The sequence below is a fragment of the Hyperoodon ampullatus genome (assembly GCF_949752795.1).
Source record: "Hyperoodon ampullatus genome assembly, chromosome: 2".
NCBI classification, from domain to species: Eukaryota; Metazoa; Chordata; class Mammalia; order Artiodactyla; family Ziphiidae; genus Hyperoodon; species Hyperoodon ampullatus.
The window spans coordinates 194,068,835-194,095,771 of NC_136915.1; the positions used below are offsets into that span (position 1 = coordinate 194,068,835).

Here is a 26,937-nt window from a genome sequence, read left to right on the forward strand (position 1 = left end):
TCCAGAATTGTTTTCTATGCTGTTAGTACTTGAGCACTAGTTTAATCTTAAACTTAAGCATATATTAATCTTAATCTTAAACATGTATTAAAAGAACATCAATAAAATGAAAAAACTAGCAAATGTTTGTGTGTTTCTTTTCTGAATATAAATTTATTTATTTATTTATGTTTGTCTGCTTTGGGTCTTCGTGGCTGCACGCGGGCTTACTCTAGTTGCGACGAGCGGGGGCTACTCTTCGTTTTGGTGCCTGGGCTACTCATTGTGGTGGCTTCTCTTGTTGTGGAGCACAGGCTCTAGGCGCGTGGGCTTCAGTAGTTGCAACGCGCATGCTCAGTAGTTGTGGCACGCAGGCTCCGTGGCATGTGGGATCTTCCCCAACCAGGGCTCGAACGCATGTCCCCTGCATTAGCAGGCGGATTCTTAACCACTGTACCACCAGGGAAGTCTCTGTTTGTGTGTATCTGAAGTGGCACATTGATAATTATTTTCCTTTCTTTTTGCTTCATTATTAGACGTATGTCGAAGAAAGAAAATAATGACTGTTCCATTAAATAAATAGCAGCAATCGGGTCACATTAGTAGCTCTTGATTTTTTTTTTATAGCCTCAGTTCTACTGTTTTCTCCTCAGTGTTAGCAACCCAAGGGAGGTTGCTGGCAAACAGAAGAGTTTGAATACATTCTTCCTTTTATTTATATCTTGAGCTATAAGGAGATTGATAAAATGCTATATCATGCAGCATATGAGTATCCAAGAAGGGCCATTCTGCGGCGAGAAATGCTCTCATCTTCCATCTGTTCTCCTAATAAAACCTTTAAATCATTCTGACTTGGGGGTCAGGCTCCTATTAAACCATTCTTTTTTTCTCTACCCCCCCCCCCCATTTTACTCCTCCATCTCTGATGGCACTTTTCAGGCTAATCTGTCTTAGGATGTTTTATTAGCTTTACACCTATTTCATTCACTGCTGCGAAGACCCTGGGCTTCAGTCTCCAACCCAGGTTCTGGGTCCCCTCCCCATGCCTCCTCTTCTGTTTCCCTCTGAGGATAGCAGCCCCCAGGAAGCCTTTTCCTTGCAGGGGAAAGCTGGTCAGTGAAATGGAAGGCTGGCTTTACCCAGAGCTGACCCTCAGCTTTTTCTCCTGGCTGAATCTGAATGGTTCTCCAACATCTCAGAGGTCTGCCTTCGTCTCTGCCCGTGGCTCTCAATGAAGGTTTTTTCTAAAGCTTTCTAAAAATCTTAAGCAGCAAAAAGACTCTGGTGCCTTCTCCCATATTTGATTCAAAACAAAACACCTTCTAAACTGTAAAATGAGTGAAAAGAAGCCCATTAAGTCTCTAATGTGCCATGTGTTCATTTTATGTCAAATAGTAAGTTGTTTCCCAAAACTGTTGGCAGTTTTGGTGCCCCAGTGTTTCTGATGTTCCTGACTGTGGCTCCCTCAGCAACACTGCCCCGGGGCCCTCCTTGGCTGTAAAGAGCAGTGTCTGTGGCCTGGTGTTGCCCCCTCCAGGAACTATTTGGAGGAGAGCAGGAGAAGCGATCAGCACTGTGACAGAGGAGGCACTCGGTCTTTCCAGAAAGGTTTATGGACTCCTGGGAGCCACTTTCCTTTCCACTCTTACGTCAGCGAGCAGCCAGCTAGCTCCATGTTTCCCACTAGACTTGAAGATTACCAAAGACATCTTCTGGGTGGGAGCTGTATGGGGCTTTCTTCAGCAGTCCCAAGAGGAAAACCAGAAGGAAATGGAGTGGAGAAGGCCAACTTCCTGGAGACACAAGAGGAGGAGGAAAGCCAAGAGAAGAGTTCTATTGGCTCTTTGCAAGTTCACTTTGAGGCTCCCCCCCAGTCCCCGCCCCCTCCTAAGGCAGTGTTTTGAGAAAGCCCCTTGGCAGATGGGAATGAGGTAAGGGATGCCTCCCTCCTAGAGGGAGCTCTTTGCTTCTCCCAGTGCAGCTCCTGCAGTGCCGAAGTGGCCCAAGACGGGAGGACCCTTGCGTGGGATTTTGTGACTCTTCCTGGCAGAACTTCTAGGCTTCCTGGCAACAACAGCCAAGGAGCCGCCGCTGGGGTGTGGGCGGGGAGGAGGACGCTCTTACTCTTCCCTGCCTCTGGAGCCGGGAAGCCGAGGTCTGAAGTTCTCAGCCGCTGTTCTGGGGAGATGCTTATGAACCACACGTCGGGGATGGCAGCGGCGGGTGATCCCACATTACACACAATACGGCCACATAAATGGGCCCCGCTGCCAGAACTTCAGGTTCTATTGTATTCGCACCTTGTAAAGTAAAAAATCAGGTTTCTTACTGGGTGTGTGTGTGTGTACACGTACACGTGGATGCCGAGAAAGAGACTTCCCAGTTTAAATCAACTCCGCTGCTACTCCACGTTGAAGGTTTTTGGAGACTCCTGCCGCCGCAAGGCAGGCACCATAAATCAAGGGAGATTGATTTCTAGATTGTTTCTAATACTGAAAGACCCAAGGGAAGCTGGGGGTCTTTTCGGGGTTTAGCGGGGCGGAGGGCGGGGATACGTTCCTGCCGTGGTGGTTCTTCCCTTCGAGGGGAAGGCCCTGCCCTGGGCCGTTCTCCCAGCAGGTGGATTCCGTGCACATTCCCGCCTCTTCAAAAAGCCACACCGACCCCATCGACTTTGCAGAGCAAGGAAGGGAAGGGCTTCCCCCCCGCCCCCGAGTGCAACCTGGGGCTCCCACACCGGTGTGGGTGTCTTTGGACCAGAAGGGGCCTGGAGAAGGGGGGATGCTCCCCGGGCGCGGCACGGGTCTTTGTTCCCCGCAGGGCGCCGTGTCCTAAGGCGACCGCAAAGTCTGTCCCGAGCGCCCGGATCCACCGCCGGAGGCCAGCGGGGTCTCCAGACAAGGCTGGGGAAGGGGGCCCACGACCTGGCAAACGGCCATCGGCATGTCGCCTTCCCCTGAGCACTTTGAGGCCTCACGGTCCCCGCCTTTCCCCGAAGGAGCCCCCTCCCCCCACCTGCCCACTGAGTGTCAACACCTGCCTTTTCATTTTCTTTACATTCGAGCAAAGGCTTGAGTTGTGGACGGGACGTCTGACCGTGAAGAAGGATTAAAACTCGGTGCTCTTTTTTACTGCCCTGCAGCAACTAAAAGGTACTTCTGGGCACCAGAAGTATCCCCTCCCTCAGGAAAAAGGAAAGTCAGAAGTTTGTGTGTATGTGTGTGTGTGTGTGTGTGTGTGTGTGTGTGGCGGGGGCGGGTGTTGGCACCCTCTTGCGCGCCCCTGGAGAGCTCAGATCTCTGAGAAAATGTCGTGGAAGAACTTGCAACTGTCTCTTGCCCACCCAGGCCCGCGGGATGCCCTGCAGAGCTCCCAAGCCCCGCACTGGCTGATCCTCTCCCCTACAAACGGCTTCCAGGTTGGGCTCCTGACACAAAACCTCCAGACTCACGCCCTACCCTCGTCCTGAGACCGTTGGTGTAAAAGAGAGTAAAAACTCGGAATCATGGGCTCTGGGGGATTGGAAGATTTCTGGCGATAGCATCTTCCCATCCGAAATTTGTATTCTAAAGTGTGAGCTTCGGTGTGCGCTTCAGTGTGCGCACGCGCGCCTCTGCCTCTGTGTGTGTGCGTGTGTGTGTGTGTGTGTAGAATGCATGTTTTTATCAAATACCTAAAACGGTTCGTGACCCCAAAGAGGATTAAACCCACTGCTTTGGACACAGATGAGCGGGAGCACCTGAAGGTCTTTGGGTCGGTGTCGCCGTCCATCCATTCGACGGCCTAGGCAGCAAGCGGAGGAGCTGAACCTGGGAGGCTTGTCCGCTCCCTGGCTGGGAAAACGAACCGAGATGGGGGGATTCTCGAGGACAGAAAGAGCTAAAGAGGACGGGTTGGGAAGGGGAACGTCGTGGGGGAGGAGAACTTAGAAGGTAGACTAGTAGGAATAGTTGGCTGGTGGGACTGGCTAGTGCAGCCAAGGGTTCGGGTAGAAAGAGGGGCGCTGCCGGGGCGCTCTGAGCTACATTCCGGGACTTGGGACGGAAAGAGAAAGCCTGAGGGCTTTGACGCGCGGCTCCTGCTGGATCCCTTGCCAGCCCTAAGCTGTGGGCAGAGCTTGCGGGGCGGGCGAAGGGGTGGGTCTAACCCTGCACAGTCCCACGGGCCCCCATCCCGGGCAGTGGTCTCCTGCGGCTCGCTGATGTGCGGGATCCCCCAACCCCCTGCGCGCTCGGCCCACGCCCTGCGGAGGAGCCCCTGCTGTGGCCCAGGGGTGGAGGGGCAGGAAGGGAACGCGGCAGCCTCATCCGGACCCGCACCGTGGAGCGGCCAGTCTCTCTGCTCACACCCCTTCCGCGTCCGCGCTGGAGCCTCCCAGAGATCCCCCCGCCCCCATCTCTGAGCGCGAGGGGCGCCCCGGGTGGGCGAGTGGGTAAATAATTGGCCAGAGGCCAGGCTTCCCGGTTCTCTCCCCGTTTCCTCGCGGCCTGACTGCGCCCTTGGTTGCTGGGGCGACGCAGCCCCTCGGGAAGCCGAGACCAGGTAACCGGGCCCCCGTCAAGTCCAGGTGTGGGAGTCTGTCTGTGACCCCGCGAACTCTCGTTTCCCAGGGTTTGAGTTAGTTTTCTCTCGGCTGGATCTCCATCCCCGCCTCCTAGCCAGAGCCGGGCTGCAGAGATACCTCGGGCCCTCGCGCTGACCCGGCCGAGAACGCCACCCTCGAGCGCAGAACGCACCCCAAAGTGTTGGGTTGCTGGCGCCAAGCCCGGGAGCGCAGAGAGGAAAGGGAGGACCGCGAGGGAAAGGCGGGGAGGTGACGGGTGAGCAATCAGTGGCTTAGCCCAGCTCCCTGCAGGAACTACCGCCCGCTCACCGTCTATGCAGGCACCAGCTGGCAGCAGCATCTTTGAGGTAGCAGCACCTGGAAGGCCAAGGCCGGATGGAGGCCCGGCAGCCCAGGGCGCGCCGCGGGACTCCAGCCCTCCCGCTGCGCCCAAGGCTCAAGATGCTCCCGGCTTTATGAGGTCCTCCATTCACACCTTCCCTGATTACTGAGAGGCTGGAAGGGCTGAACGCGGCCTCGGAGCTTGTCTCCCTGCACTGGTCCGCGTCCGTGTCCTCTGCCCGCCCCTTTCTCCTCCTCTACCCGGTCTGGAAGCGTAAATAGAGAATAAAAGACAGGTGGAGGGAGCTGCGGGTCAGAGGTGAGGGATTCGGGTCAATTCCGACGGGGGGGCGGTGGAGAGAGAGAGGGAGAAAGAGAGAGAGAGAGAGAGAGAGGGAGGGAGAGAGAGGGAGAGAGAGGGTACCATCCACCCACCCAGCCACCGGTTGACTTACTTATTTGGATTAACAGAAGACCCCTTGGCGAGATCTGGGGACTGGCTCGCACCTCTGGCCGCCGCCTCCCGCCCTCCCTCGCCGAGGACCGGGTTCTTGGGCGGGAACGTCTGGACCTCAAGGTAAGATCCCGATGGGGGTTGTCTGGCCGTAGCAGTTTTCCGCTCTCGGTGTGAGCCCGACCGCCCGGCTCCCGGGAGCGCCCCGGGCACCTACCGGAGGCTGCCCGGCTTCCCTCGAGGCCTCTCGGTACCCGAGGCCGCGGCGGGAGGGGCAGGTGGGACGCGCCCCCCGCGGGGTGGGAGGCGCTCGGGGCCCCGGGCCACACCTCGGAGCTGATGCGCTCGTTTCTCCGCGGTGCAGCCACATCGCTGAGTGACCCACTCCTGCTCTCAGAATGCTGAACGGCACCGCTCTAGAGGCAGGTGAGTTACACGCCAGGCTCTTTCTCTTGCCCTTTCTCTTAGGCCGGAGCACATATTGTGTGCGTGTGTGAGTGTGTGTGTGCACGCGCGTGTGTACGCCTTCAGCGGGTGGGAAGAAGAGGGGTCTGTGTTTGTCTTAGAAATTAAACCGCGAGCCGTAGGCTCTAGGATACATGGTCTCGTTCGGAGTCTGCTGACAGCATTCCTGAAATCCGCGTTCCCTCCTTTTGCTTTTCTCTCTAAGGTCTGAGTTACTCAGGGAGGAGGCGCTGGGGGCGGGGGTCACGGTGCCATTAAGCCGCGAGGTGGCCGGGCGCGAGGGATGCGCTCCGGGTCCTTCGCGGAGCTGCTGGGGGCGTCTCCTCACTGGAAGGGATGGGGCGGGGACGGGGTCAGGAAGACGTCGCTTCTCACCCATTAGGGCTTAACTGGAAACTGGTTTCACCCCCACTGTTGGCTCCATCTGACCCCCGCGTAGCCGTTTCTGCGGGCGATCTCCGCGGACGCGGGGGTGGCGGGGGGCGGGGGAGGCTCCCTTTATTCCTGCGGCTGCTGCGGGCCCGCCGCGCGGCAAACCCAGGTAAAAGAGCTTCAGATTTCAGAAGCGCGGTCTCCGCCGCCGGCCGGCTGTCCCTTGGAGAAGAACCCAGGGGCGTTGGAGGCAGAGGTTTGAAGGGAGCGCGCAGCGGGCCGGAGGCCTCGCGGGGCTAAGGGGGTGCGTGGACACAGGGCGCACCCGAGGGCAGGGCCCGGCGCGCCGGCCGCGCGGAACGAGCTCCCGGACGAGGTGCGCAGCGGCCCGGCCGCGGGGCTCCCTCTCCTCGCGCTGGAGCTCGCGCACCCCGTCGCCGCTCGGCCCGTTCCCATTCCGGCTGGGGGGAGGCCGCCCTCCTAGTAGGACTGAATCCGAGGGGCGCCCTGGTGGCGGCGCCAGTCTGGATCGGCCACCCTCGGTGTACACACAGTTTCCCTGCGCCCACGGACGGAGAAGGGCCGGCTTGCCTCCGGGCTATGCTCTGGCCTCCTGCCCAGCGCAGACCCCGAGGCATCCAGGGCTTGGGTGCGAGGCTCCAAGCCCCAGGACGGCGCCGACTCCCCCGGGCCCTGGGATGCTCAGGACGGCGCCCAAAGACGGACACCGCTCCAAGAGCTGCACCTTTCAGACCAAGGAGGCGCCTCAACTAGCTTAATTGGGTCAGGCGGAAAGGCGACCTCTGCCCTTTTAAGGGCAAACTCGGGGCACAGGATCTTGGCCTCCAAAATTCAGGTCTGAAGAGACCTTGAGTCGCTTATTCTCTCAGTCGAGGCAGGGTTTCCCCTTGGGACCCTAAAGCCTCCGTTGCCGCTTGATCAAGCCGCGCGTTCCCTTTGCTTCCCTCTCCACCCCTCTGGGGAGGGAGTGGGAACCCGGGACCAGGCTGCCGCCCTAGCGGAGATTCCGAGGCCCTGACCCTCCATCCCAACTCCTCTGCCCCCGATCCCAGCCGCCCGCTTTCCTCAAAGCGGCCGCTGTAAGCGGCTGGGTGGCTGGTGGAGCAGAAAGACAAGAGCGGACGAAGTGGGCTGCGTCGTGACGGAGGGCAGCCCCTGGCCAAGGTTCTGCCGCCCTGCTCCAAACAGAGCTTTGAGTTTAGAGGGGAGACTCGAGATGTCCCTCCGGGCCGCGGGGTAGGGGTCCCTGCACCTGTTCCATTGAGAGATGCGGGGACTCAGCCCCAGGAAGTGGCGAGTGCGGAGAACTCGAGGGTCGTTCGGCGGGCCCCGGGCCCCGGGCCCCAGCAGCTCTTCTGGAGAGAGGAAGGAAGGCAGAGCCACCAAGACGCTCTCCTTAAAGTGCTTTGAGAGTGGTGGGCTGGGGGACACTCTTAGGCCATCTCCCCGAGGCTGCAAGACAAAAAGGTTAGGACGTCCCAGGTCACACGCCCAATTCTTGGAGAAAATATCCTCCGCCCCCATGGGCTTCCTTTTTCAGGAACTGTGAGAGGAGGCAGGGCCGGACCGACGGGGAGCGATTTCCGATGTCCCCAGAGCTAAGGAGGACCTCCCGAACTCCAGCAGCCCCCGTGCCCCACCCCTAGCTCTCTGCAATCTTCCTGCATTGGCTGAGAAGGAAGAATCCTAGCAGTTCTCATCTTTATGGGAAGTAGCAGATCCCACCCGGCGCAGGAACTTGCAACCCGAATTTTATAAGAAAAAGCAGGGATAGCTGGGCTCCAACCTGGAAGCTGATGGCAGGAGGTCCTCTGCCCTGCCTGTACCCGATTCACAATGAACAAATCTGTGTGCAACGGATGAAGGAAGGACCGAAGAGTTGGAGGGCTCACAGGACTTCTGTGCTTGGCTTCCCTGGAGACTTCACAAAGTTCTGGCTTTTTCTTGGAGTTGTTTGTTACGCTCTCACTTAATGAAGTCTCCAAAGTTTCAGCCCTTGCAAGGAGGCAGTGGTGTTCTTGGGTTCTTTGTTGTTTTTGCTGAGCAGGACCCAAATCCAACAATAGCCAAACCCACTTCTGAACATCCGCATGGTGGGGGGCGGCGGGGCGGGTGTTAGCCTAGAAACTAGACAAAGCGGGTCCCTGGATTGAGGTCCCATATTTACTTTTTCCTTGGAGCCTCCTTGGGTTAACTGACTGATGTTCTTCTCAAAGACCCCTCCTCTTCCTCCTCCCCCCTCCTCCTTGGTCCCAGTCACCGCCTTGTGGGAAGGCAGTCTGCCCCTTTGTGAGAGGACCTGCTGTCTCTGAAAGAACTGCTGCCCCCAGCCCCAGCGTTTGTGCACGTGGGTTTGAAAAGCTCATTGATTTCCATCCAAAGGGGCTAATTACATTACTTACAGTAAATAGCAGCCCTGCTGTCCAGTAGGGCTGCCAAAGTGAGGGGAGGTCTCCAGCTTAGTTCACTTGATTGGCTTCATTTCTGTGTGAAATTGTGTTTTATGAGCTGTATTCTGGCACCCGGAGGACCGTAACAGCGTCCAGTCTGCAAATAACATGATTTTTGACCCAGAGAAAAGAGTAAGGGGGAAGCAGCGGAGTCTTGGGTTTCGTGGTGGAGGTGATTCCAGCAGCTTCAGAAGGCGATGCTTTGGGGCAGGAAGTCAGGATCTGCAGCATTCTTCTCTTCCTTCCTTTCCTTTCTACTCCCTCTCTCATTTCCTTCCTCCTCCATGCTCTTCCTTTCTCCCTTCCTTCCTTCCCTCCCTCCCTCCCTCTCTTCTTCCCTTTCTCCCTCTATCTTTCTAGATTTGGCCACCGTTCCATGTCGGGCTCCTCCCGAGGGAAGCCAGTGCTCCACCAAGGGATTCCTCCAGGTGTCCGGGACGTGCCGGGGAGAAACGGGCGGTCCCGGAAAGCCGACGGGGCGCGGTGGGAAACAGGCGGCCAGCGGGAGGACGGCGCAGAGCAGAGCGCAGCCCGGGCTTCCTCCTCTCGGCTCAGAGCTGGGTCGGTTCCTGCCGCCCCCGCTCCCCGCTTCGGGCCCCTAGGGGGCTTCTGGTGGTTTGAATGAATCGACAATATCAGAGTATTGTGGACACTTTTTAATAGGGCCGAGGAGGGGCCGCGGCTCACGGGAACAGAGGGAGACAGAACAATCCTGCCTCTTGTGAGGCGCGGGGCTGCCATTCTGCTTGTCAGCTCTCACCTTCCCCTCCTCCACGGCGAGAAGCCCCCTTCACATCCTCCTAAATGTGTGGCGCGTCCAGATTTACAAGCCCCCAGTCCAGCCGGGGCAGTGGGACGCGCGCCCGGTCCCGGGGGGCGGCGCCAAGTTCGCGCGAGTCCCCGAGTTGCCGCCCACATTGACAAGTTTCACACGGGACACGGGACTCGCCATCGGTTTCCCTCCAAACCTGAACTGGGTGAGAGACTACATCCCCCTGTGGTCACGGTTCAGTTGCACATCACGTCTCCAAGCCCACGGCCTTTCCCCTACACTGATTTGTCAAAGAAAAATCTTTTTGCCAGAAGTAAACTCCAGAAACATAGGCTCTTCTAGCTCCTTTTCGCTTTGGGGGTTGCTTCAGTCCCTGCTGGGGCCGGGAGCCCTTGGGCAGGTGAAGCAACTTGCTTTTAAAAAGTGAATTGAGGAAGAGGGGGTGGGGAGGACAGGAATGTCTGTTCAATATTTACTTATTTGGGGTTCCCATAAGCTGGGGACCAGAAAGTCCACAAGGAGGAAGCCTAAAGGTGGGAGCTGACATTCTGCATTTCTTGAGCCAGGGTCTGATCTTGAACTTGGACCAAACAGGCCGGCTCTCTGCCTTCTGCGCCAGGGCGGGGACAATAAGGGCTCCTTTTTCCCTTTAAAACGTGATTGCTGGGAACTCTTGGAAGGGGGTGTGTGTGTGTGTGTGTGTGTGTGTGTGTGTGTGTGTGTGTGTGTGTGTGTGTGTGTGTGTGTGTGTGTGTGTGTGTGTGTGTGTTGGGGGGAAGTAAATGCCCCCTCCTACTGCCTCCCCCCTACCCCCCCATGTTTGTCCCCACTTGCCCATCACCAGGGGGTTGAGAGGAGTATGACAGGTCTTTGTTGTCTGAATAAAAATCCGTGGCAGCTCCGGGGAGAGAACTCCTCCTACTAAATTATCAAAAATGGGCTGGCTTTAGTCTCTTAACAAATTGGACACAGCTCCGGCGGCAGCAGCAGTCCCCAACCCAACCTCCAGGCACTGGGAACTTGCAAGCAGCCAGGGACCGCTGAAAATAGCACTTCTTTTTCTTTCTTTGTGTTCAAAACTATTTTCTTTCTTCACCAGATTTTGTTTTCCTCCCCCCGCTGCAGTTGTTTCCCATTAGTAACTCGATCTCTCAGCGCAGTAAGATTCGCCTGCCTTCTTCGCCTCCTTTCCCCTCCGCCCGTGTTTGTTTGTTTCTGCACATCTCCTTCAGGGAGCCGCTGGGGCTTTTCCTCCCCCCTTCTTCTCTTTTCCTTGCCGAGCAGACCAATTTCCACTCCGTCTGCCTCTTCCTTTCTTCTCCCCTCTCGCCACCTCGCCCTCTGTCCCCGAGCGTCTCCGCAGCCCCCCATCGCGCCGCCTCTGCGGTCCCTGCTTCTCCTTCCCTCGGATGAGCTGAGAGCCCCGGGCGTGTGTATATGGAAATAGTGGGGTGCCGAGCAGAAGACAACTCGTGTCCTTTCCGCCCCCCAGCCATGCTCTTCCACGGGATCTCCGGAGGCCACATCCAAGGCATCATGGAGGAGATGGAGCGCAGATCCAAGACCGAGGCCCGCCTGGCCAAAGGCGCCCAGCTCAACGGCCGCGACGCGGTAAGGAAGGGCCGGCGGCGGCGGCGGGCGCCAGGCGCCCGTGCGCGCGCGGGGCAGCCGAGCCGAGCCTCCCCGGCGGCCGACCGAGGATGGCGGCTCGTGGGGGCGTCCGCTCCAGGTTGGCGGGTGGCTTACCTCTGGTCCGCCTGGCTGCAGGGTAAGAAAGGGCTCTTTTCCGATTTGAATTGGCTACGCTCCTGACACCCCGAGCTCGCTCCCCTCTGCCGCAGCTGGTCCCGGGAAAGCAGGGAGAACCGGGCGCGAGAGGATGGGGACGTCCTCTCCTCCGGACCTCAGATTCCCGGGCCCCTCCCCGGCGAGGATCGGCGGCCAGAGGGCGAGCTGGTGCGGGCCACGGGCTGCCGGCGCGCGGCCAAGCGTCCGGGACGAGCTGAAGCCTGGTGACTCTAGTCCCTGGGTCTGGTGACCGGACATTTGGAGCGGACTAGAACGCGACTGGGCTCCCTCCAGCTCTCCGGATGCCTGGAACGTGGAACCTTCAAACCCCGCGAGTTTCGGGGTCTCTGGCAGCTCGTCTGGGCCCTTTGAGTGAGACAGGACTGCGCTCAGCTCTCGGGCCGGGAGGGTATGGTGTGCAGGGGACTCTAATAGAAAATCCGGAGGAGCGGGGCACCTAGCCCATGAGCGAGAACTTTCCAACCCTTAAACGCTGTGATCGACCACCTCTGTCGATTACATACGTAGGATAAAAGTCATGCCAGCTTAATAAAGAAAACCAATGAGTAATCTATGTGCTCGCCTTTCCCACTTACGAGCCGGAGGGGGAAAACTACGAAAGTCTCCGGAAATGATTTCAGCCGAGCATAGCTGTGTAGATCCTCAGGCATCACACCGGGAATTGTGGCTCAAACTAAGTCGGTAGACTGCCCTGGGCAGGTCAGCGGTATTTTGGATCCACCAAGTAGCCGCGTTAGTGGATGTTTCTACATTTGCAAAATGAATTCAGTGCAGGCCCTTGTCTGAATAAAGGGCGAAACTTTACTTTTCCAGGCCCGCCAGAGTTTAGTGGGGGAAGTCCAACCCATTTCTGCTAGTCCTGAGGGAAATGTACAGCGGTTAACTTTTATTTTTCCCCCTTTTGTGGCTACCCTGTTTAAAAACAAAAAACAGTAATCCAAACCCGAATTTCACAGCGGGGCTGCGCTTGTTAAGGCGAGGTGTCCCCACCCTTGCTGTGTCGTGGGGACGCAGGCGGGAAGCTTAATTTGGGCATTAAGATTTTCAGGACAAAGATCTCCTGGGTATGTTGATGCCAGGGAAAGAGGGCCCGTGCAGAGGGGATCGGATAACGGACCCTCCCCGGGAACAGGCACGGTACACCCTTACTAGGGAAAGGACCAATAACCCCGAAGATTGGAGAACAGCGAGATCTGACAAATACATCCCGATCAAAACAATGTCGACCAAATTATGAGCACCAGTATAAAAACCTCTCCCTTCCTTTTAATTTCAACGTTGCTTATAAGGATTTAGAGAAACAGCAATGTAATAGTATTTGTTGAAAAAACAATATGTGCTTGTTCAGATCTCCTTTCCATTCTCCAATAACAATTTCCGTTGTTTTATTTCGTGCGCATCGGAGCCCACAATTTTTAACTTTTAATTATTCGAGTTTGGAAACATCCACCAAACTATAGTCCGTGCGCTCCTAGCCCTTTCGAAAAAGGCTCTAGGTGGCCGGCGCGTGTTTTTAGGTTCAAAGTCCGGGAAGGACGCGGACGCCGCGTTCAGGCGGACGCAGTAGAAAGGGTGCGAGTCGCAGAGGGAAAAACTGCAAATGTTCCTCCGACGTTTGCCTTTGCGCAGGGACCCCTGACCTTGCGGCGCTCGCCGAGGCCGAGGGCTGGCGCCGCGAAGGGTACCCGCGTGGGGCGGCCCCGCGCGCCCTCCTGACGCCGCGCGCGCTTCTTTTCAGGGGATGCCTCCGTTGAGCCCTGAGAAGCCCGCCCTGTGCGCCGGCTGCGGGGGCAAGATCGCCGACAGGTACTACCTGCTGGCCGTGGACAAGCAGTGGCACCTGAGGTGCCTGAAATGCTGTGAATGTAAGCTGGCCCTCGAGTCCGAGCTCACCTGCTTCGCCAAGGACGGTAGCATTTACTGCAAGGAGGACTACTACAGGTATCCCCACCCCTGTCCTTTACGCCCTGGCACACCTGGAGGGGTCATCTGCCCGAGCCCCGGAGTCCCCTCTCTGTCCCCAGCCTTTGGTCCCTTGGGGGTACTCTTACCAGTCCCCAGACCAGGGAAGCCCACCGCGTGCGCCTTCAAGCTGCAGCATCCCCATCCCCGCCCGACGCGCGAGGAGGGTGCGCGCGGATGGGGGCACCCAAGGTCCAGAGCGTGATCAGCGACGATCCCGCTCAGGGGGCCCTGGGCAGCTCGGCCGAGGGAACTGGGCAAATCTCGGAAGGGTAAATGAACGTTTCTCGGTCCACCGAGACGAAAGCTGTTTTTTTTTTTGTTGTTGTTTTGTTTTGTTTTTGTTTTTGTTTTTTTTTTCCGTTTACTACGAACTGAGCAAGGCCCGTGCCTTGGAACTCAACTGGTGGCCGGGGCAGCAGCAACTGGTGTCAGGTTTTCGCGAGGAGGGGGGCGGGAGCTCACGTAAAGGACCATGAAAAGGAGTGATCGCTGTTGCCGAAACCCAGGCCTCTCAGTTCCGAGATGCCTTTCCCGCTGGTTGGAACCTGCCCGCCAGCCTCGAGAGACGCCGGAGAGTCAAGTCGCCGGCAGCTTGTTTAATTGATTCTTCCCAGTTCTGCTTTTGGAATGGGGACGCGAGCGTTGTGCAGGGACTCGGCTCCGCGCTCGGCTGAGGCGAGAAAAGTGGTTAAAAAAGAATTAGCTTCCCTCCGCAAAACTGTCCTTTTTCTTCCAGGGCAGTGTCTGAATGCTTTCAGGCACGCTCACGCTTCCATAAATAGTAACACCCTTCGTGTGTATGTTTTGTAATCGAGGAAACGTTTTCACTTGATATCACAATGTAATATTCTTAACATAGTGTTGTGAGTTAGCCAGTGCAGGGTTTGTTTTTGGTTTTTAAAATTTTCACTTTACAGAGAAGAAAACGGAGGATCAGTTACCCGATTCTTCTGAATTTAATGCAAGGGTTCTTTGTCTTGTTCACCAGAGCAGGTCAATGAGCAAATAAAATTAATGTCCAAGTGGGCGCGGGTCCTCCCCTCCCGGACCCCTCCCAGGTCTCAGTCTTGGGCCACTGCTGACCATGCCCCAGGTGTCACAGTGGGAGGTGGCCCTGCCTTTGCCTCCACCAGCGCCCTGACTCGACTGTTTCCTTCCAGAAGGTTCTCTGTGCAGAGATGTGCCCGCTGCCACCTTGGCATCTCCGCCTCCGAGATGGTCATGCGCGCCCGAGACTCCGTCTACCACCTGAGCTGTTTCACCTGCTCCACCTGCAACAAGACCCTGACCACGGGCGATCATTTTGGCATGAAAGACAGCCTGGTGTACTGCCGCGCCCACTTCGAGACCCTCTTGCAAGGGGAGTATCCACCTCAGCTGAGCTACACCGAGCTGGCGGCCAAGAGCGGCGGCTTGGCCCTGCCTTACTTCAACGGCGCTGGCACCGTGCAGAAGGGGCGGCCCCGGAAGCGGAAGAGCCCCGCGCTGGGGGTGGACATCGTCAGTTACAACTCAGGTGGGCGCCCAGCCCCTCCCCAGTGCCCCTGTAGCCCTAACCTCCTCTGCTCAGAGGAGAATTCCATCCAGCTCCTTCCCGTCCAAGACCTGGCGGCAAGACGGTGCTTTCCTTAGCACGACCCTTTTCTCACTACAGCTCCCTTTCACTCAGAAAGAAGGGAGAGGTGGAGAGAGGGAAAGAGGGAGAGAAGAGGGGGAACAGGTGAGAGAGACCTTTCCGTCGTTTGGGTCAGAAAACGCATTCATAAGGCTGCAATGACTTCCCCCAAACAGGCTGAGCCAAATCTTTGTTGCCCATTAGTAAATGAGCCCATTAGTTTCTGGCTCCCAGTTGGAGCAAAACAGCCCCAGGGCAGTTCCTGAGTGGAGGCCAAATTATAGATCCTGGAGGAGGTTTCCCTAAATACTAAAAAAGAAAAAAGAAAAGAAGTCTTCAGAGCCCAACCCCAGTCTGTCTAGAGAGGGCAGAGGCTGTGGTCACCAGCCCAGAGTTAATCAGGGAAACATTGGCAAGAGTGTTGAACAACCAAGTCCCTGATCTTGGTGAAAAGCAGCTGTAGGGGCGGGAGTCCCTGGCCACCGCTGAGCGGGCCTGCTCCTCCCCTGGGTCAGGGGACCCAGCCAGCCAGCCCCTTCCCTGTGGGATAAACCATCCAGACCCCCAGACCGCCCTGAAGACTGGAAGAACCTCCAGGTCAGGCCCTCTGAGGAGGCTTCGTGGAGTCACAGGCTGCTCGTCTGTCCTCCTCCGGCTTTCTCTCTTAATTCAAAACAAAATGCAGGCAACAGGCCAGAGAGCACGCTTTCCTCCTTGCTTTGGGAGGCGCACGCGTTATCATTCATCAATCTCTCTCACTCACCAGTTTCTCATTGTTGGTAGCCCGCCCTCACCTGCCATCCCCCAGGTGAGGATGATGACAGGCCCTGAGGACCACAGTCTAACTCCAAGAGGGATGGAAGCTCTTCTGGTGAGTCCCAGCCACTGGAAAAGAGGTTCCAGAAAGCTCTAGGATAACTTTGGGGCCACCTAAGGGTTGGTTTAGCTGCTCTGACTCCCTGTCCCCTGGCCTGGCCCCAGATGGAAACCTCAGCAGGCAGGAGACTCAGGCCAGGGGAGTCCATTCTATTGGGAAGGACCTTGGGGACCTCATGGTGGCAACCCCTGTCTGTTACCATGAGCACCCAGATTCCAGCCAAAGGGTGGGCGCCCCAGAGCATGGATCTTGCCTGTTTTTCTCTTCCAGTTCCCACGTGCCTGGTGTGGTGTGTGAGCCACTGTGGCTCAGTGGTAAAGGGACACTGTCCTGTCAGATAAGTGACTTGCCCAGGGTCACACAGCCAGTGTGTGCTAAAGGAATCCAGAGTCCTGCTCAGGCCCACAGCTTTCAGGGTCCCCGCAGGCTGAGTGGGCTCTGCCCAGCTCTCTCCTCGGCTCCCTCCTGGTTCTCCGGAGGTTTTCACAGAAAAGGCGCAGCGGGTGGTGTCCCAAGGAGCGGGGACCCAGCGTGACTGTACTGGTCCCAGGGGGTTCAAGCCGGGGTCACTGGGCAGAGGCGGAGGGCCGGCTGCCGGCTGAGACCCTGACCGGATGGGTTGGTGTCGCTCAGCGGGCGCACCCGCGGGTTTTGCCAACCCCCCGCCGGAGGTCGGGCTGCGCACTGCTCTTGCTGTGCCCGAGGCTGGGGCTCTGGTTTGGGGCCACGGTGCCCAGCGCGCTTACTTGGGCTCCTTTGATGCTTGTTCCCCGGGGCAGGCTGGGCAGGGCACTAATTGTTCTCTGTTAATAGAAGGTGACATCGGAATCTCCAGCCACAGACCAAGGCCCTAATGCCCTAATTAGAGTGAGAGAGATTGACAGAGAGAGAGAGAGAGAGAGAGAGAGAGAGAGAAAGAAAATAGCCAGGCTTTTGGAGAGAGGGAAGCCCTCAGCCCAGAGAAGGTCCAGAAGTGTGGGGAGATTTCTAGCCAAAGGTGGCAAGCCTGGGTTTTCGCTTGTTTGTTTAACCTAATTAGCTACGTTTGATTTCGCCTTGATCTTACTTTATGTGAGAAAGAGCCACAGAGCTTTAGGGTCAAGAAAATTGTGCTTCTCCAAGGAGACCTAGAGTACACATTTATTTCTTAGAAAGAACGAAAATCTCTTTCCACTTAGGCCTTTAGTTTGCAAATTAGTGCTGCTACAAGGTTATGGAGAAAGTTGATGCTCTTATTCATTAAAGAGGGAAAGGTAAGGGAGGGGCCTCCCTGACCTCAGGGAGTTTGTAGATCACACCACTGCAGAGCCCCTTCATTTAACATCCACCTCCTCCCTTCTGGACTTTTCCCAGATACGAGCAAATAGCATATAGTTAAGATCAGGTGAAAATAATCTAGAGAAATTGGGTTAAAGGTGCCTGACCAGAAATCAATCTGCCATTAAAAAAAAGTTTATGAATCCAATGCCAGTATGTTATTACAAGACTAGCCAAAGAAACACTTCAGTGCATTAAAAACACGTTAAAGGGCAGACAGTAAAATGGACCCGCAGTTTTAGCTCATTATTTTAGCTTTCTTTAGAGCCATCTCTGCTTAAGTGTAAATTAATCTCAGAAAAGACTAATGTTGATACTAAACACATCTAATTTATACATTGATATATTTTCAAACACATGTACACAGAATATGTTTATGATTCAGACTTCAGATGGGAAGCTTGGCAAAGATCAGTAAGTGCTCGACATAAGGCAAATGCCTTTTCATGAGACTCTTCCTGATTTGGTTTATAGCTCTTTGTGCAGATATCAGGCAGATATTTTAGAAAGAGACCTGGAAAATTTATCTGGGATGCTGGATTGAAGTGCAGCCCTCCAGGGTGAGAGGAGGATTTCGTCTAGGGCAGGCAGCTCTTGTTTGGGTAATTTAACATTAATTGAGAGACTACATTTTTGCCACTTCGCGAAATCTCCCTCCTTAGGGTCTTTCTTGGCTTCCAAACTTCAAAAAACTGCCGGCAGTCGTTAAATTTGCCTGGCACTGACCCCTAGTGGTCTCTCAGGGATCAGTTCTCAGAAGGTTACACACCTGCAGAATAGAAACTCACTTCAGGATAGGGGACCATTCCATAAGTGACCGGAGAATAAAACATTTAGATCTTCTGATTAACTTTATAGTGCCAGATGTGTACTTACAGGTGTATGTTTAAGACAGTTTTAAGAGATGTATCACCTCATCTCATAATTCAGGGGGGAAGAAAACCCCTGTAGCTTTAAAAGTAGACCCTGGGGAAACACAATCACTTGCAAGTTTACGTAAGGCATTCATAGTGAAACACAAGTAATTTAGGCCAATGCACTGCGTTACTCTGTAGATGACATAGATTGCTCTATTAGTTCACATAATATAACTGATCACACAGTTTATCTGTTTATATTAATACTAGTTTAATAAAGAGCTAACTTAATCTTTTTTCACAGTGAATTGTATTCTATGTGAAAACAAGTCCCATAATTGTGTTTAATACACTATAATCCTCTGCTGAGTTCTTAATCAGCAATAATGGATATAGAATGCATATTCACAGAAGCAATTTTATCAAACCTGTCTATAATTTTTTCCCATAAACTTCATTTTAAAGACTAATGAGTATATAGTTAGGTTAGGAATCAAACCCATTTCTAAGAAATAACAACTTGGGCGGGGGTGGGTGGCTAAGGGCATTACTTAAGTACCAAGTTAAGTCTTCTACCTCAAGTGTAATATTCCATTTAATGTGCTATTCAGGAAGGGTTACACATCACTCACCTATGACAGAATTGAAATCTTACTTGAAGAAGCCTCCAGTGACTAAGGTGTGCCTCTTTGACTGTTTTGGTGTGGCTTCATTTATAATCTGGTTGTGAAATATAGCTCAGTTTACTGGAGATAAGTATAGTTTTATAGTAGGTCATGAGATGCTGTTTCATCCATTTGAGGATACAAAAGTGCAATTCTGTAGAATATTTGAACTTGACATCTCTCCCCGGGGATGCAATAGGATAAAATGTAAAGCATATTCTCTCTCTTATTTCTGGGTACAGGTTACCCTTTCTGGTGGAGTTTAAGGAGCCTCTGTTCAACCTTTGGCTGTATATATCTAACTTGCATTCCATTTCAAGTTGATGTGACTTTGCATTTACAGTCACTCGTGGTTTTATGGATGAACAAAGATTCAAAATCTTGATCGAATGCTCGATGAGCTCCTGGCCCTGTGCATGACTTAGAGGACCCGATGGTGAAATGATAGAGTCTTTCTCTCCATGAACTCAATTGCCCTTTTGCCAAGTGTGCCCTCTTTATGGATCTCATGGAAATATGAACCAAGGAGACATTAGCCCACGCCTAGTCTTGTTATATTAGGGAGAATTTCTTAAAAGGATTTTGTGATGCAGCTGACTCTTGTTGATGACTATAAAACTACTGGGTTTCTGTATATATACTGATTCACTAAAAGTGTTTTTTAAAAAGTAATTGTAACCAGAGCATAGCAGGCAAATACTATTTTCTCAAGCAGAATGAAAGAGGTGATAGTAAGAGATGTCTCACTTCCTTCAAGATTCAGGTTTCTCACCCCCATCTCCTCCCAGGGAAACGACCAGGTCGACTTTAGATATTCTATTATAATGCACTAACATGCAGGATGATCAGTCTGAATGTATATGAGATAAACATCTGAAGTAAGGTTTAAAGGGGAAAAAAACCCTGCCATGCCCTTTAAGTTGCGAAGTTGGCTGAATCAGTAAATATTTAGCAAAATGTTTTCATTTTGTAGTCATATTTCTTATGCAGAGCCAGTAGGTTATTGGAAATGACCTCTTAAATGCACATCTTTACATCCTGGGCATAAGGACTGTGAGGCTTGTTTCAAAGGCTGGGTTGCTTTGCCCTCAGTGCTGAGGGAGCTGTGCAAGGGGGGGTTGTGATGCCACGCTCCTTCTGCCCTGCCAGCCAGGGGCACAGCTCAACCCCCCTCCGTACCACATGCCAGAGCAGACGGGGCCACGATCTGAGTGGGACGTCGGAGCCTCTGAACTGGGAGCTGTGGGGTGCGCTGCAGGCATGAACCGAGGGAAGAAAAGTCTGCGCTCATTCTCTTTCAGAAATATTTACTAAAATAGCTCCAAGGGAAAACTGTTTTCATCCTGGTTAGCCCTACGCTAAGCAGTTATAGCTAAAAGCCCTCAAAAATAATATTCCTACAGTTACATAAGAATCCTGCAAATTTTTATTTTCTAACTTCTCTCCCTTGTCCAGCCACTTTTTAACTTTTTCTGGAAACGTTCTAGGATGAGCAGAAAAGCCTAAAAATTGGAACACAGATTCTTCCTTCGTTGGGGGGGGGCTCTCCGAGACCTTCAGATGTGAGAGAGCTGAAATTACTCACTTGCATATCTTTTATGCCTTCAGAGAATACACCTCATCTCACAAATACAGACAAAACGTGGAGTCTCTAAAAACTGTGTGTGGAGCGGCAGTGTGCTGATACACATAAATATAGTAGAAAAGGGTTTTTTCCTTTTCCCTCTTGGAGAATATTTCTCTCCCTCCCACACTTAGAGCTTATTCATCTTTTCAAGGTTTTCTAGCAACCATTAAGCTGAAGAGGGGATTTATCTAATATTTTTCTACTACCTAAACTTCGGGTGTGTCCACATGAACAGACTAGTTTGGAGGTCGTGGGCAATTGACCTCTTTCTTTTGTCTGGCTCCCACTCATAATTGGGTCGACAGCTTTTTCCACCGTTGTTGTTGTGTCGTGACGTTATCATGCCACCTGCCATCTTCTCAGCTAACGTAGGACTTTCCACTGAGCCCCTGTTTGTCCACTGTGACTGCAACAGGTTGTAACGAGAATGAGGCCGACCATCTGGACCGGGATCAGCAGCCTTACCCGCCCTCGCAGAAGACCAAGCGCATGCGCACCTCCTTCAAGCATCACCAGCTCCGGACCATGAAATCCTACTTTGCCATCAACCACAACCCGGACGCCAAGGACCTCAAGCAGCTTGCTCAGAAAACAGGCCTGACCAAAAGAGTTTTGCAGGTAAGAAACCTCCATCGTTGGCTGTGTATACATCTTCCCCTTGCAGTAAAAATAGTTCTCTTCCCTGTTTGGAGTGATACGGCTATTTCCTGTACTGCTTCTTATTAGTCTACCTTAGTTACCTCCCTAGAGGGTACTGAGAGGTACCCTCTCAGGTAACTCCCTCAGTTACTCTAGGTAACTCCCTAGAGAGTGTACTGAGATTTTGCAGGGGCTTTCCGGAGACTGCCCAAAGAGAGACGCAGGGTCTTCTAAGATGCAGCCACATTCTCCCTGCAGTTGGAGAGACGGGTGCACCAAAGCCAGTTCAGCTTGCCTAGCTGCTCTGCAAACGCAGGTGACGTTATCTGCGCAAGCTGTGGCTTTGGAGACTTAACGTTCACATTAGGGCCAGTGCACAGACTTGGCGGGGAGGACCTGCTGGCACTGTCTTACTTCAGCACACTCTTGGCAGCCTCACTACCTGTTGTGAGCTTCCAAATTCAAGACGACCCTTTTTGTCAACTCCTGAAAAGCCACAAGTATGGTTAGTGTCTCGGCAACCACTTGGAGAAAGTATTTTCCCATTTTAACCAACCATATTTCACAACTAAATACCGGGAGTGAGATCTGCTGTCCAACTGCTTTCCTAAACTCATCATGGTAAGAATATGTAACTAGAGACATGATAGCAGGTTGCTGTGGGTCACCTGTGATGCTCTTACACTTTTCAGTGACAAATAGCAGGCATTTAAAATTCCACCCGCCAGTTTCCGGTTGCTTGGAGTCTGTGGCCCTCGGGGTTTTTCCTATGCAAGGAATACTTGCCATGTGTCAGACTCAAGAATAGGCTGAAGTCTGTTTCAATGATGTTCATTTCATGCGAGTGATTCTTACTTTGTGAACCATTCCCTGACCTCGCCTGCCCTCATTCTCAAAAAGACAGTAGCTGAGGAATCAGGATATGTTTCCCCCTCTTCATCTCTGTGCCTTCATTTCCCCACGGTATCTCCACTTAAGCATCCGTAGCCCCCAAGCGGCAGTTGTTAATGCTGGGGCGGGGGCACACGTGCTGCTCAGAGGGTGTCCGTAGTCGTACTGGAATTACTCTGTTTTAAAAGAAAGCAAAAAAAAAAAAAAAAAAAAAAGGCCCTTCTTTCCCAAGAAAAATAAACAATTATATTTAAAAGAGAAACATATCCAAAAAACAAAAAAGAAAGAAAAAAGGAAAAGAAAAAGAAAAAGAATAAAAGGAAAGAGAGAAAAAAAAAAAGAAGTATAAAAATAAACATCGGTAAAGAAATCCATTGGGATTGGTTTGCAGGTTTGGTTCCAAAACGCACGAGCCAAATTCAGAAGGAACCTTTTGCGGCAGGAGAATGGGGGTGTTGATAAAGCTGATGGCACGTCGCTTCCGGCCCCGCCCTCAGCAGACAGCGGCGCGCTCAGTCCACCCGGCACTGCGACCACTTTAACAGACCTGACCAATCCCACTATCACTGTAGTGACAGCCGTGACCTCTAACATGGACAGCCACGAATCCGGAAGCCCCTCGCAAACTACCTTAACGAACCTTTTCTAACATTGGTTTTTTTTTAATTCTTCCTCTTCTTTTTATTATTATTCTAATGATTATTTTATTATTTACAAGACTTTTTTTTTTTTTTTTTTCCCCTAACCCACAAGATACTTGGGAAATAAAAACAACAGCTTGGTGTGTAGCCTCTGCAGCCACTTGGCAAATGAGTTTACAGTATTGTCTCCTTTACAAAGTGTATTTTTTTTTTTGTCTACAAAGTGTATTTGGATTAAAAAAAAATTAATTAGATCTTTCAGTCGGTAAGGGGAGTTTGGGAATCATTCTAATAAGTGCCTCTTAAAATTGTATGTTACTTATTTCCAGAATCTCGAAGAAAAAAAAAAAGAGTGGTATTATGATGGGCAAATAATCATATTCCCGGTTATATAATTAGGTTAATAAAGAATCAGATAATTAATTAAAATTATTTTTTTTATCTTGCAATTGTACGTGTACTTACAGAATTTTGAAAACTTCATATTGTCTTTTTTTTAAATTTTAAAATGGAAAAAACATGTTTTGATTATTCCTTTTTTTTTTTTTTTTTACAAATGAGGAATATGATTAAAGAGCATTAAGGATAGCAAATCTAAATATTAAAGATTAATTAGGTGGGAAATCTAACCAGGAATGTGACTCTTTTTTCCTCTTAGGGTGTACATCCCAACAAAACTTTCTTATTAGTTAGTTATTGCTTTTCAACATTTGAAAAATACTTAAACCTCCTGTGTATCCATGAAAATTCCAAACAGAATTTGAAATTCTATACTTTTAACCTCCTCAAGCGAAAAATGATAGTTTTAAAACCATTCTTTCTAAATGACTTTTTTCCCAGGGAAAATGGAAATAAGCAAAATATAATTTTTTAAGAAGTTAAAAAAATCAGTATAATTTAATCAATAGCTCTTAATTGGCTTCAGCTGTACCATGATATTGTATCTGGCATTCTATACAAATAATGTTAAAAAAAAACAACTTAGTAACATGCTAGCAATGAGAATTCTTTGGTTTTGTTTTGCTTCATTTTACTTTGGCACAGGTTGATGTATTTGTCAGAAAAAAAAATTTTCTGACATTAGAGATTTGAGGTTCTTAGTTTTAAAGTAGATAAACTCAGAAGCCTTGTGGATGCTGATCTGAATATATTTCCTAGTTTACAGTAGCATTTTTTTTCTTTTAATTTAAGCTAAAATCTTAATGGTCTGGGCAGTGGTGAATGTTCATCTATATGCTTCTGTTGTAGTTAAATACCAATTAGATTGTGGATTTCCTAAAAAAATAAAAATAAAAAAGAAGTCAAGATATATGTCTTGCTTTAGTGGATTGTTAAGAATAACTTTGCACATGTTCTCCACTTTTTGGACCCCTTAAATCTCCTCTGGTGGTCGAAGTGGCTATTTAATAGATTTTAAAGGTGTCCTTCTGGCTGTATAAATGTGTGGTTACATATTGACAGTTCACTGCCCACATTAAAGTGCATTATTGTAACTTTTGCTCAGGGTCTTTAGAAAATTAGCACAGAAAGTAGCTTATTTTTTAAAAAAAGATGATGGAAGATAACACTGTAACAGAAGAAGGTGTGATTGCCATTATATATTTAGCAAGTGTGGTTATCATCTTATATGGAGCTTAAATCTTGACTTTTCATATTTCTATTACATTTTGGGCATTTACCACTAACCAGACCAAACAACCTTGGTAAGGCTGAGATCTTATTAATACACTTTTACAGGTAAAATATTGATACTTATAAATTTTGTTCTTTGACAGAACAATATATGGTACTATAGATCTACTTTATTAAGTAGACTAATTATAACTCAGTTCTCCTATGTGCCTTATGAGATAACTTGGAAGTAAGTTTGTGAAAAATCAGGATATATGTGTTGTTTGTTAAATTAACTGTTTTAAGCCCTTTTGACACCTCACTAGTTTTGTACTGTTTTACCTCTTATTTCTGAAACTCTTTTTATGGTGTATCCTGTTAGAGGGGACAAACATGTCATAGAAAGCAGTTGTGCACTCTTTCCAATATAGTTGATAAATTCAATAATCTTATATATTGAGCTTCGTGTTTATAGTACAGTAAGTGGTCTAGCAAAATTGTCCATGTTTCTTTGTTTATTGATAAATGCATTGTATAGAAACTATTTCCCCTAAATATTTATGGACCAAACAATTGTGATATATCCTATTAAATTTGTGTGAATAAACGATTTTGAATCTAAGGAGTTTTATTTCCCATTAGTTTTACTTAAGGCTTAACTGTACTAGCGTGTTTTCGATTGTCTATTTGTAAAAGCTATTAAAACGGTAATATGAAAAATTTTAGATATGCAAACATACAAATAGCTTTTAGATTTCCAAACTTCTGATTCATTTTAAATTACCATTGCATATGCAGTGTAATTCAACTTAGAATTACCTTTAAATATATTTTTCCTACAATAAAAGTAATGCCCCACTGATTTGACTCAGCCTGATTTTTAGAATTAAAAAAAAGACAATTAGCAGATAAAGTAATTGCATGAAAAGAAACCTTAAATATGATTAAGTTTAATGTTAGGTCTATTGAGCACAAATGGATATTTGTAAATCTAAATAGAAATTGCAGACCCCTAAAAGCCAAGTTGCTCTGTAGTTAATAAATTGTCACTATGATTTTTTTCAGGGAGAACAAATCTTGGGGCATTACAGCCAAACATCCCGACGTTTGAAAATTCCCTAAAGTATTAAAAGAAGGGGAAAAGTTTGATCGGAAATCCACTGCAGTGAAGACAAAGACAATATTAGGTTATATGATAATCATACATTTAAAAATCTATTGAGCCAAAAAAAGAGAGACAGAGAGAGAGAGAGAGAAAGAGAGAGAGAGAGAGAGAAAGAGAGACCGGGAGACTTAAATGTCATTTACTGAATGTTAACAAAACTTCTGTTCTTTATGATGTCTAACACAAATGGAGGCTTAAAATTATATGGTTTTAAACAAAATTAGATAAATCATGTATAAATCAGAGCAACCAGGCAGTAATATGCCCACCCCATATTTGAAGAAAATTATTGAATAAAAAAATCCCACACATTTGTCAAGCACAGTAGTTGTAAAATAAAATCCAAAAACATTCATTTCACCTGCTTGCTAATGTGTATTAGTCCTATCTGTTCATGGCATTTTCCAATTGTAAATTCAAAGAAAAGCTATCACTCATTTAAGAGTATAGGGGTCAAAATCCAGTGATTTTAGTATTATTGTTTATTACTTCCTTCTTAAACAGAAATCTCTGCATGCACTTTTACATCTTTCACTTCTAGTGTACATCTCTGTATGATGACTTATCTTTGCTGTTTCTTGTATGATAAATAGCTTTCATTAATAAACATTTTATTTGATGGAAACATAGTTAACTTTATGTTAAACACACACTTTTGAAATTAATTTGGAACACTGTCTTAAAAGGCAGCACAATACATTTCCAACTTGTTATACTTAGGGAAAAGCCCAAATGATATAATGAGGTTAAATTCTGGTAATCTAGGATAAAATTATTTACTTGGTTTTTGACTTCTCATGACTTTTTATTAGCTGTATTCACTTGACACATGGACTAAAAATATTTTTTAAAAAATCAAAGAAAACCCAAATTACAACAAAAATAAATACTGTCATGTAAAATTTCAGTAACTTTTTTAGATGATTAGGGTAAAATTTATAGATCCTCTGTAAGTTTACATGTTTGCTATGCAATGAGCAAATTTATTGAAAGTATACAAATATATTCTGAACTATGACAAGATCCAATCTTTGCATAGTTCAAACTACATATGATATCACAAACAAAAGAGCAAGTGGAAAGAAAAACAAATGTTTAGGAATGAGGTTTTTTAATTGTTAAAGGGATATTTGAAGACAGAATTTTTTTAACTATTCATATTTAGCTGTACATCCAAAGCATATGTTAAACAAATTAACATATAACTTTCCAGAAAAGTTTTCATTATGATGAAATTTTTATTATATACAAATGAACCCTATGTAAATGATGTAACTTTTATGAATGATAGTGTAAATATTTCACTTACATGTATTCTCAGAATTTTGAATGTTTTCTTAAATGCTTTCACTTCCTGAATACTAAAAAAGGAAAAAAAATTTAAGAAGAGAGAGCAACTTACTAATAAAAGAAAAAAAACCAATGCACCATGACAAGTAGACTATTTTGAGTGATCATGAAACATGTTGGTTTTGTCAGTAACTTGAATGTTTATGCCTCATTGAAACCTCATCCATGGCTATTGTAACTTAAATAGATTTTCCAATACATTTCCAGCCAGTTTATTCCAATCCTTGTCCTGTAGCTTTGCCTTCTTTCCCTGTGCTGTCACCTGTGGCAGTTTCATTTAGAAATATTTTGGAACTTCACCTGGTTTTACAGACCTTTAAATATTTCTCTGGAATGTGAAGTGTGGGAAGAGACCACAGAGGGAAAGAACATAACTGAAATTAGACATCTGAAAAAAATAATACAAATTTGAAACAGGCACATTTTTAAAGAGGAAAAGAAAGGAGCGTTAATTTTGTGAGTGGGAAGAGAAAAAAGCATATGATGCTGAACCCGAAGGTCCGTGGTGCT

General features: G+C 49.5%; 1 protein-coding gene across 4 annotated transcripts; it reads left to right on the plus strand.

The window, feature by feature from the left end:
- Positions 1-5,713: 5,713 nt before the first annotated feature.
- Positions 5,714-25,034, plus strand: LHX9 (LIM homeobox 9; the record flags this gene model as incomplete). Of its 4 annotated transcripts, none has more annotated exons than XM_079726840.1 (6): positions 5,714-5,744; positions 10,891-11,009; positions 12,946-13,148; positions 14,333-14,688; positions 20,546-20,748; positions 22,052-22,309. In XM_079726840.1, 6 exons carry the CDS (start codon positions 5,717-5,719, stop codon positions 22,307-22,309), a joined length of 1,167 nt encoding a protein of 388 aa, XP_079582966.1. The 4 variants fall into 4 exon arrangements, with proteins under 4 accessions (XP_079582966.1, XP_079582965.1, XP_079582964.1 ...); XM_079726839.1 differs by lacking the exon at positions 22,052-22,309 and adding an exon at positions 24,978-25,034 and having other exon boundaries at positions 5,717-5,744; XM_079726838.1 differs by lacking the exons at positions 5,714-5,744; positions 22,052-22,309 and adding an exon at positions 24,978-25,034 and having other exon boundaries at positions 10,836-11,009.
- Between the last annotated feature and the right edge of the window lie 1,903 nt (positions 25,035-26,937).